Source organism: Mauremys reevesii, linkage group 9, assembly GCF_016161935.1.
Source record: "Mauremys reevesii isolate NIE-2019 linkage group 9, ASM1616193v1, whole genome shotgun sequence".
Classification (NCBI taxonomy): Eukaryota; Metazoa; Chordata; order Testudines; family Geoemydidae; genus Mauremys; species Mauremys reevesii.
Genome location: NC_052631.1, coordinates 68,139,018 through 68,151,345, shown reverse-complemented (window position 1 = coordinate 68,151,345; position 12,328 = coordinate 68,139,018). Strand labels below are relative to the sequence as shown.

General features: G+C 35.6%; 1 protein-coding gene across 12 annotated transcripts in view; it reads left to right on the top strand.

Annotated features, from left to right (window-relative positions):
• Nucleotides 1-12,328, top strand: part of DIAPH2 (diaphanous related formin 2) — an 827,558-nt gene that overhangs the window by 171,017 nt on the left and 644,213 nt on the right. For all 12 annotated transcript variants that reach the window (XM_039487835.1, XM_039487836.1, XM_039487834.1 and 9 more), the window contains 3 exons: nt 5,406-5,524; nt 8,098-8,214; nt 11,785-11,903. In XM_039487835.1, the coding sequence (XP_039343769.1) occupies nt 5,406-5,524; nt 8,098-8,214; nt 11,785-11,903 (355 nt within the window). The remainder of the gene's footprint in view (nt 1-5,405; nt 5,525-8,097; nt 8,215-11,784; nt 11,904-12,328) is intronic.

Here is a 12,328-nt window from a genome sequence, read left to right as displayed (position 1 = left end):
GGCTAAAATTAGTGTTGAATATGAAAATGCTTGTTCATACCTTGGTCAAGTTGAATTGATGTGGGTTCATTGTTAACTGTTTTCCCACTAAGTTTCTGAAACTAACTCCAGTTTCTGTAGAACTCGATAAAAAGGGATGTCATTAGGACTAAAATCTCCCATCACTTTACATCAGACCTGAAAGATCCCCTTTGGCTCTAGATTAAATAATATTTTAACTTTAAAGCATCATTAATTATGTTGGCATACAAACATGGAATGACTTTTAATTGAGAGTGTTAAGGTTGACCTCTACATTTAGCTGTGATTATATTTGTAGAAAATATCAGGATCTGATGGAATCTTCTGGTGCCAAGTCCTGGGCATACATTTTCTCTCTTGTGGAATTTCTTGATTCCACCATTCAGATGTGTGAGAACTGGGCACACTTTTAAATCAAGCTTTAATTCATTATCATTGCTTGGACTTTTATTTGGTTTTAGGGATTTGACATTGTATTGCTCTATGGTAAATGTCTCCAATGGTACCAAGGCCACAATATATAGAGCAGATTTGTGGGTAGATTATGACCATAATTTTATTTTACACAATTAACTACAATCATTACTGGCTTCTCAGCCCTTCAAAGGCCATTTAATATTGCATAAGTCCTTCCAAAGGTATCGATGGAGAGCCATAGTAATAAATTGGTCCCCCTGCCAACATTTTTCTTCTGCTTTCATCTCAGTTGAAACATGACATAAACTGGATCTGCTCCCGAAGTTGCTTTCCATTTAGAAGTTATATATTTTTTTCTTTTGACACTACCTGATGAAATGACTCTATTTCCAAAGGAACAATATTGAAATAACTTGTTTCCTGCATTTCTATGTCTTATTCCTTTGGACTGATGCTTGAGGCACAAATTAAAGCTCATTCAACCAGAGCTGAGGCAGGGACAGTAGCCAGCCTCGGGTCAAGTTACACCAGCTGAGATTTGCATGGCAGCTTCTTGGAGTTCATTGCACATTCACCAGGAAGATTATTGCCTTTGAACTGTGTCCAGAAGATATTTTATATTAGGTTCACTATCATAAATAGACAGTTTCTGAAACTAGAATCTTATGGGTATCTTTGTGCCTATTTATGTCATATTCTTCTGCACTCTAGATTTCTCCTGTAAACAGGAAACGTGCATATTTATTTAAAATATATATTTTCACTAGTTTCCTCTTCTTGTTATGTAGATTTTATCTTAATTTATTATGTCTCAGATTTATAGAAATGTCTGAAGCTTTGTTTCTTGAAAGATGATCTTCATAGAGAATACAGTATTTGTATTGGAAGAAATGAAAACTTCCATGTATAATTTATTTTATTGGGAGAAAATCTACCTAGATTCTTATCTATCAGTTATTCTCCTGGTGCAAATCTGACTCTCTTTAGCTTACTGTAGTTAGAGTAGGTGAAAAACTGGGGGGAGGGGGGGGGGAAGTTACAGCGTTTTGCTTATATTAAATAGTCCTCTTATGTTGGTCCCAAGGCATAAAACATTGTGTGAGAATGCTAATACTGAAAAATAGGGATACTGTATGTCACAAGTGCACTTCGAATGTGTACAGCTTAATGTAATTGTAAAACCTAGTTAAAATGCACCAATAGTGTAACAAATGTCCATAGTTTTTGTAACCACACACATTCCCCTCCTTTTAAGGATAAACATATTTATTTGATTTATGTGAATTTTTAATATGTTAACATCTGAGGGTTTAATTTTTGCAACAGATACGCAGAAACTATTTACGTTAATTTAATCATTATTAATTTCTTAGTGCATATGTAATATATAAATAGTGTCTCACAACAAAACCCTGAGGATCTATTTTACCTATGAGATTTGACAGCTGACTGACAGCTGAAATGAAATGTGATATTACATTTGATATGCAACAGAAATTGAGGTCTGGATAAATTTGTAGTGGTTTGGGTGTGATAAAACCGTATTAATGGTGATCGGACAAAATTTCATTTTAAAGTTTTGTTTTTTTATATGCGAATGTTCTGCATTGAGTAGAAGTTAAACCTTAACAATATCAAGTCAATAACTATCTGAAAAATGCTTTTCTGGGGTAATCTGATATAATTCTTCACCAGGGTAAGTTTATGCTTGCCATAAAATGTGTTGAGCTGAGCAATGAAATTCCCCAAACAATAGTAGTATGAAAGATTGTTAGTGTTGAAAGGCACTAGCCTCTGCATTTAATAAAATGAGGAATGCTTATGTGAGAGACAGATAATAGAACATTTGTTTCTGGCATTAAGAGGACCAATGTCCGGTCAAACCTGTATTATTTGCTTCGTACTACACTACATTACCCAAAAGTGAAAACTCCACTTTGAGACTAAAGGGAATGTATAATTACCAGGCTCAATACCTGCCAGAAATCTAAAAAAATAATTGAAAATAAAGGCTAATAAAAATACAATAAACCATATATATATTCTCCTAAAATAAAACTCATGGGAAAAAGTATTGATACCTCAGCACACCATGGTAGCCTCACCAAGCAACGTGGGACAGATATTATTCTCGTAGAGGTTTGGGAGGCAATAAATAAAGCAGTGTGTGCAAAGTTAAAACACAATAGGTCAGTGATACTCAGACTGAGGCTCGGGAGCCACAATGGCTTTTAATATGTCTTATGTGGCTCTTTGCAACAATGATATTAAAACACTGTGATATAATTATTAACCACATAAGTCTATCTAGATGTCTCGAAAGATCCACGACTATTTTTAATGTTAATTGTAGTTCAGTATTGTCATGAAATGCTATATAAATATCAGTGTTGCCATAAATTATGCACAAATTACCTCATTGCACGTTAAGTGTTGTAGGAGCTGTTATCTGGCTGGCTAGAAAAAGTGCACGCTCCTTTAAGGATGAGGGAGCCAGGGCGTGACTTTCTGCTGCAGACCAGGTTAGCTTGGGACACTGACCCATCCCCATTGGAAGGCAGGGGGGACAGTATAGGTTCATGTCAGTGCAGGAAAACCCATCTTTTCCATGGACCAGGCAAAGCAGCATTCACCCCCCACACACCTGAAGTACTGGGTTTTGTTAGGTTCTGCTGTGGGCATTTTATCCTAGTTGCTCATTTCTCAGGGGACTGGGAAGAAATTTTTCCCTCACTGCCAGATTCGCCAAAGTGAGAAACAGGAGTTAGGCTATGATGTCACAACTCATTATGCAGATGTGGGGCAGATGTCCAATGTAGGTACTGCATAAAGAAGGGATATAGTGATCACATAAAATGAATTGGTAAAGGATTTAAAAGAGGTATTCCTCTAAAGGAGCGGAAATGGGGAGTTCAGCTGCAATGACTGGTATGGCTGGGAGCCAGCCCCCCTCATTATAGCCCCCACCCCGCTAATGCTCATCAGAGGGAGGATGGTGAGGTCCCAGCGGCAGGGTGGCCAGGAACCAGGTTGTGTAAGGGGGAGGACTTATGGAAGGCCCGTCAGGTATATATTGAAATGATTATGGAAATACATGCACACTATGCTTTTATCTGACAGGTACTACCAGACATTTAAGCATAAAGTTGCAGCCCAATTAAACCACAGCCAGCATCTCCTGTCCTCCTTCCAGCATAGACAACATAGAAACAGATAACTGAGCATGTGCACACAATTGATACTATTTTTTCAAATAATAGGGAAGTCATATCTAAGACCTTAGTGTAGTGACTGAGAAGGAAACATTTGAGATTAACAAGTCTTCTGCTTTGATCATGCAAGACTTGGCCTGATTTGAAGATGGTCTTTGCTGTGAATCAGGTTCTGAATCTTGAAAAAATCGTTATGAAATATAATTTTATAGAAATGATGACATTAGTAGGAGTTTGATATAGTTTCTGAGAATTCCAGTGATAAGTGATAAACCATTATCATAGCAGTATATAATCATAAAGAATTCTTCATTGATGTGAAGAATTGTCTAGTATTTAACTGATATGTCATCAGACAAATAAAATTGTGTAACAGCGATTGCAAATGTTATATTGTCAACAAATGAATTAAATACATATATTCTGAGAGCAGATAGGTAGTAATAAAGAAAAGCCTGGATAACATTTTCTAAAGCATCTGAATGATTTAGGCTCCTAGGTCCTGTTTTAAAAAAGTGATTTAGGCACTTCAGCTTTTAAGTCTCACTGAAAGTCAGTGAGTGTGTAAATTACTCCCAAAGCAAGTTAGACTTCCAGTTAGATTTCAAGTTAGTCATTAAGTCCTTTTGAAAATTGTACCTCAAATCTATGAGTGCTTAATTACAGAAGTTGTTTTTACAAGAGTGTTTGAGAGGTCAGTTCTTATGGCCACAGTGAAATAGCTTAATCAAAGCCTTGAATTTCTTATATAACGTCTGTGGTAGCAACAGAAGTATCATTCATCTCAGTCAGGTCTGTTTCATCTGCCTAACTGTAGACTGCACATTGCTCACATTTTCCTTTTAGACTCCATGTCTGGTCATCTTACACTTAGTCTTCTTGGCCATCTTTGAATATTCCCCACTTGTGATTATTGAATGGCTTTTGAAAACTGCAAGTTGAATGGAGACATAGTAAAAGACCATCAAGATGATATATTAATCCCAACAATCTCTAGTGTGGCATGCTGTGAAAGTTTTGAGTTAGGAAGAAAAAAAGTTACATATTTGTGGTGCATGTGCATTAATGTATTACAAAAAATAAAATAATCAATGAATGAGTTCTTAGGTAGTAATTAAACATCAGTTTGAGAGGAAAACTATTTTATGGGCTTCAAGAAGTACCATGGAACACACACACACACACACACACAAAACTCCTTATTTTTTATTATACTTTTTTTTGTAATCCTACGGCAATAATGTTTGTACATAAAAACAAAAATAAAGTAAAAAGCTCCTGCCATATTTGGGGCTGTTGTGCTAGAATATATCAGTATGTTTTTCTCTATTACTGTTGTTTTTTCTTATCAATATTTGTCCAAGGGACATATACAATTGTCTTAACTGCATGCTTCCTTTGGGTGTCATGTAATACTGTTTTCTTGCTTGAACCAGTGTGTTAAAAATGAAAGTATTCGCAATTAGTTTACAGGTATTAATCTCCTGAAACCTTTAGGTAAAGAAAATCTCCTGTCTAAAACACACATAAGGAGTACAGAGGGAGAAGCAGTATTCTTGCCACAGTATCTTCTCTTCAGAATCAGACAATGAGCTGTAACTTGTTTTATTGGTTTTTTTTTTTTTTTAAACAAATTTTAATTGGTCTGGTCAGTTCTATCTTGTACTAACATATTTACTGAAGGAAAAAATTCTGCTTAAAAAAGGATGAAAAAGGTGATATGGAAATGTTTGAAATGTGCCTTTTGAAAACTAGGACCTAAAAGAGAAAGAAAATGAAGAACTTGATATTCAATTGAAAGTGTTTGATGAAAACAAAGAAGATGACTTAATTGAATTGTCGCATCGTCTCAATGACATCAAAGCTGAAATGGAATATCCTTTTAAAAACTCACTAATTTATTTTATTTTTATGTATATTTTCTGTAAATATGTAATATATTATAGATTAAATTGATTGGTTGCCATAGTTAAGTTATGGTCTTTAAGGTATGTATGTTTCAGGTAGATTTATGTCCAGGTAACTTTAATTTGAAAAAATGTTAAATAAATATACCAATCACTTAAATGCATGTTAGTTTACAAGTCGTGGAGGGAAAGTAATCTTTCATGAAAAAGGACCTTTCATTAAACCAGTAATGTTGCTCTGTCAGGTAATGATTCTTATAAATTAAGACAATATAAATTTAGGAAAAATGATGTAATTCAGTTCATGAAGCCAAACACTTTATTTTTTTGCAGTATCCAGGGGGTGTTGTGTGTGCATAATAGGCTGCACTTTTATTAGATAATGAATTTTTTTGTACAAAAGCAAAATTCTTTAGTGGGTTTAATAACATGGTATGCACTCCTGAACTTCAGGCATATCCTTTAACGTTTAGACGCAGATCTTATCTGACTTGCACTGGTATAATGTATAACAGACAGGTTGTGATATGGGGACATTCATAACCTTGTGTTTCAAAGTGCCAACCGTATTCTCGCCCCTTTCTAATTGATGCCAATAAACACATCACATGGGTGTGTGGGTAAAGACTCTGGGTTTGATTTTTCAGCTGCACTTGGGTAAATCAATTTAAGGTGTACCTATTTAAAACTGGTGTGAGATCAGAAACAGGCATTTAGTTTGAAGCTTTATGGAAAATTTCAGTTTCATCTGGAATGAAAAAACTTAATTCATCCAGAAGTACCAGAAATTCCTAGGCCTAACTACTGCCATGCACAAGCTGCTTAAGAACGTTTTCCTTTTAACTCCAGATCTCTCTTTGAGCCTTTCTCTGTGGGAGCTGTTGGGATGCTTCATACATATTCTAAAAATGAAGCTTGACCCCCATAACTAATGTGACAAATACCTGAGCAAGCCCCTCATCCATTCCTTCCCTAAGCATGGATATGGGATATTGGCTTACTTATCTTATTTACCATCAGAGATGCTGCCTCCTACAGAGACAGCCACACACATCTGTATAACTCCAACATTCTAGCTAACAAAGCTGAGTATTGGATATCACTGTCTGGCCCTAGATAAAGGGAAATGCTCTCAGTTATTTCCCTATTCATGCTCATAGAAATTAACCCATGGAAGTCACCATGTCACGAGGCTTCCATTGTCGACAAACATTGATGTGAGCTCAGACCCCCATATTTCAAATACAATTTAATGGCAAACATACACCATAGTGTCATTAAATTCCAGCTTTGAACCTTGCTTGTATTTCAGTCCTGCTGGGTATACAGATCCAAATGTTCACATGGGAGTCTGAATTATGTATTGTAAATAAAAAGAAAAAAAAAGAAAGTAGCTTATTAAATGACTGATAGAGACCTGCAACTAAACAACCTCCCAGCTGCTCTGTGTTGTCCTTACTTATGAGTCCAAGTCCCATCCCCTGACTTGCTGGTTGGCTTGAGCGTACGAATTGCAGAACTAGTCATGGCAACATTGATTCAAAATAAATGATCGCGGTTGATCGAGTGCCAAACAAAAGAAAATCCATCCTGTGTACCATAATTCTGTCACACCTTTCCAACATGTGCCACACCAAAATTTACTTGCATGTGTCACGTGGGATTGGTATGGTGAACTGGCACCCCTTGCATTACTGTGTTCTTCAGAATCTCAGCCCTTTTTTAAGCTGCTAAGATGACGAAGAAAACTTCACAAATGTATAATGAGTGTAACCAATACCAGGAGGACTACATGAATCTGCAGAAAGCAGAGAACAGAGCCTTCAAGATGTAAACTGTCCCATTCATTTTAGTGGATATTGATTCAGTAACTGCTTTTCTTATCAGTTAAATCTTTCACATTGTCATACCTGTACATTAACTGGTATTTTATTTGTCAACTCTCAGGACCACCGTGAGATGAAAATCTCTAGATTCTTTAGATATAATAATGTGTAGACAAAATAAGTATAATTTTCCCAAACATACATGAAACATGTAATCAATATTTATAACATATATTATCTAATTTTGTTCCACTCTCGTAAATTAAAATGCCAAATTCATTTGTTGTACAAATTAATCACAGAACCTCAACTCTTAATGATTTCAAAATGTTTGATTCATGTAAAAGTATAATGTGTTAATTGGTGGGAAAATGGAAAATACCTCAGGCCCTGGTCCTGTAACAAATAGTGCAGGTATATTGCTGAGCCCACATGAAGCTCATTGGGGCTGTATGTGGGCCCATCAGTCCCCATGAACACTGAGCTGAAGGATTAGAGTCTTATTTGGCAGAACTTGTGCCAATTTTGTTTACTTTCTAGTGAAGAGCACAGTGAAATACTTTTGGTTAGCTGTAGCTGGAAAAAATGGAAATGATTTAATGAGGGGGATTGTTTAGAAGGCAATAGCATTTAATTAGAACAGTTCAAGTGTATTCCTTACAATATGGAAATGTTCATTTCAGTCATTTGGCATTTCCTTAACAATCTTTGCACTGACATGAATGAAGTATACCATCTGCTTTATAACATGCTGAAGGACACGGCTTCTGAAAACTATTTCCTCTCAATATTACAACACTTACTACTGGTCAGGAATGATTATTACGTCCGGTAAGAGTTAACTCTAGCTGTTTTTTGCTTTTAATATCAGGTGTCCAAGTTGTAGGGTAATGCAAGCTGAACTATTAACACAGTGGATCTTAAACATATGATTGTTTTATAATCTAGGGTGAACTGCTCAACACAAGTTGTCTTTGTACCCTTATTTAAAGGGAAGAGTTTCATTATAGTAGACAGAAGGACTGTTTTATTTTTGAGTTCCTTGTGCTTTTTCTTTTTCTGTATCTCTTAACTCATTGAATTATTCCTCATTTCTCTAGGGCAGAAAGGTTCTTGTCTCCAGAAAATCTACAACACATTTTTTGTTCATGTTTTTATTTCAAAACATCTCCATCCCCTTTCAACTGTATATTACGTCCTTAGAGTGTAAGCTGTTATTACTTATATGTCAAGTGCCTAGCATAATACTGAATCAGGCAGGAGAATTGGTGTTTTCATATTGTTGAATCATACAACTACAAATACATGTCAGTTATTCCAGGTAACAAGGGCTTTTCTAGTTTGTAGAGAAAATACAGGGAATTGGTTGGTAGGCATGAGAAAGAGAGCAGTTATTGGAATAGTTTTTTTTTTTTTTTTTTTTTTTTAAATTTCCCTAAACTATTTTTTTTTACTAGTGTGATAGCTCCATTTTCTTTTCGTTTTGCAATATTTCCTTCAGTTAGACTTGAGATGATTTTTCTAGTTCAACTAACTGGAGTGTGAAGTTGAGGTGTAACATTTGTTGCTGATAAACAGATTTAAAATTTTAAATACAGGGTTCATCAGCACAGAGAGATTACAGAAGTTACAATAGAGAACTGTGTTTGCTCACAGTACAGTTTTTGAGAAATTTAACATGTTGTAACTCATCAAATACTTGTACTGTTGCTAATAAAGGCTGACGACCAATCACAGCAAATGTTGATCTTTAAAAACTTACTAGTTTTACCTTAGGTGATAATAGTTAGTAATCTGCATTTTCAAAATTATGAGCCCATTTCCAGTTGCTCATAAATTTTGCAAAGCTTCCACTGTTCAAACTGAAATTTTCCCTTCTGAGATTGTGTCATTAACTGACTTTTCAACTAAGTTTTCCAGCAAAACTATTTATCTACTTCTGGGAATAAGGTTAGGGGGAAAAATAGGTTGTTTTGGCAACCAATGTTAAAATCAACCAAATCAAATGGAACAATGTTTCTTTGAGAAGCTCTAATGTGTTCTTTATTTGGAACAGAGCTGTGGCTCTGGGGTCAGGAACAGACTTTTTGCTCTCCCCATGAAAATCCCTCTAGACTAGGCCAAGTTATCAGACGCTGGAAGTAGCCACTTGCCCATGCTCCATCAATCTTTGCTAGAGGCTTTCTGTTAAAATCTCTAACATTCCATCTTCGCTTAGGGTGCTCCAATGCTAGGGAGTTTCTACATCGCTGCTACAGTGATCATGCTCTCAAGCTACACTCAGCTTCCTATTTGGAGGTACAGAGCAAGAGCTGCAGACAGAGGACATAGAGTGAAAGCAGCAATGCTGTTTCCTTTGGATTTGAGGAAGGTGTGCCTGGCTGGGATCCAGAAGTATACTTTCCACTGACTAGTGTCAATGATTGTGTTCACTTCAGAAGCACCTATTGTTGAGCAAGACCTCAAATCCTCTTAATTAGGATGTAGGCACTTATATTCCCCCTATTTAAAGATAGGTTGACTGAGAGGTTGCATACAGTCACATCTGGTGGAGCTGCGATAGAACTTGTTCTACAATATGACTGTCCCAGGTCTAATCCTTTTAGCCACACTGCCTTGTAGGTGGAATCTACCAAACATGTATGCCTACCTAGCTGGGCTGAGAGAGTTCTATTTCATTATAATCCTATTAATAACTTCCAGGTGAAATTTAAATTATTCAAGGACTGTCGGTCTGAAATAATTACAATAATTTGTCCTTAAAATGCCCTAAATTTTAGACAGTAGTTTGATGGCAATAGTTTAATGTACAGAGTATAACTAATATGAACTTCATGTTATAGGACACTTGAAATTCAAATAAGTTTTTAATTCAGTGTGAGTAGTATTGGGGGGCATGACCATGTTTCAGATAATTGAGATTGGGTAACTGAGGTTGTACTGTATCTAGAAGAACTGTAACAACACTTGGTCAGGCCTTAGCTACCTATCTTTGAAGTATTAGTCTAATGGGCATATGTTACATTGCTTCTATTAGCTCCATTAGTATGGCTCTTAAGTTTAATTTAAAATGCTTTTTAAAAAATTTATGGCTCATAAATACATGGTTATAAGAAAAAAAGAAATTAAAGCTAATAACTGAAACATAACGCGAGAGTTAAGAAGCAAGTCTGTCCTCCAAATAGAATTTAGAAAATCCACTAGTAAAGATGCAGTAAACTCCTACATAAGGTGTATGGATGAGGGAAGAGAAGTGAAACACTGCAAATCTCCACATTCAGCTGGTGTCATATTGAAACAACTCACACTAAGCTAAGGAAATAAGATGTACACAATGAGAGTTGAGAACATAAGAATGTAAATACAGAGTCAGACCAAAGGTTCCTCTAGCCCAGTATCCTGTCTCCTGGCAGTGGCCGATGCCAGGTGCTTCAGAGTAGCTGTAGACTGGTCAGTTGTTTTGGTTGCCTAAACATGGATTTAGGGAGCCAAACTCCATTTTTTAAAATCTTGTGTAAACTTACATTAAAAATAATTTTAAGAAATAAAAGAGCATTGGTCAGAAATCACATATAGTTTTCTTGGATTCAAAAATACAAGTTCTAAAAAGGTAATGTCCAAACATAAATCCTGAAAATCTTTTCAAATTTAACTTCTCTTCTAACCTTATATTTTTGTCAGTCTGAAAAAATGTGTGCTTGCACAGCTGCTACAGATTGAGTTGGAGTCCCTTAAATGGTGTGTGGATTTCAAATGGTTTGTTTGTTTTTAGCTCCTTAATGTGACATCATATCTTAGGCTTCTTTAAAGAATTAAAGTAGTTAAAAAAATGTAAGAGGGCTTAACCCCATAAAATGATGTAATACCCAGTCTTTTTTCATATTTGGTAGCTGACAACATTTTTAGATTTGTATTTAGAAATGTTAGAAATAAGAATTAGTTGTGTGTGTGGGTGTAATGCTGTTTGTTGCCAATTAATGACCAAAAGTGGTAATGAAGGAGGTGGGAAGGACAAAATAGGGTACCTATCATTTTATTTTCCAAAGTGTGAAGAAAGTGAGATACCAACTGCAAAACAAGAATCTGAACTGAGACTCAGGAGACCGAAATGAAACTAGAACATGGACCATGTGAAATGCCATTCTGGGTTTAAAAATATTACTTCATTTTTCAGAGATCCAAACTTTGGATTTTTTATTTCATACATCTCTTTATGAGAATGACAGTAGCAATTTAATAGACGATGTACACACAAGGCCTCCCCCGCCCCCCCCAGTCTTCTGGCAACTTTATAATTCAGATATTAGAAGTTATAATTAACCTTTTTTCTCTGTTCCATAAATTATATTCCCTGTTTCCATTATATTAAAAATACATTGTGGTGTATTTTTCTATCATCAGAACTCAGTATTACAAGATAATTGAAGAATGCATTTCACAGATAGTATTGCACTGCAGCGGTATGGACCCAGATTTTAAATATAGAGGAAGATTGGATGTAGACTTTAACCACCTCATTGGTATGTAAACCTGAATTAACTTTGTCGTCTTTGGTTTCTTTGTAATTTAGAAAAATAAATATTTTTAAAGGTAAGTGTTCTCTTCATACTCCAATAACAGAACTCTGTAACTTTTAATATGTGGTTTCGGGAATGAACTCACATTTGCTAGAAGTTGAGAGCTCCATTGTATAGCTTGTAATCATATTCTTCTAGAACAGCAAAACATTTCACAATGAAAATATATTGCATAGACTGTTCAGGCAGATATGCCTGGAAAGCAGATTATGTTTTATTGAGAGCAATGGTCAAAGCACCACCTAGATTATAATTAGGACTGGTTGGAAAATAGAAAATCTGTTTTGTGAAAACTTTTTAGGTTTTGGTATTTGTTTTCCTTCTGCATCAGTAAGAAACCAAGATGTTTCAACAGTTTTCACACACAC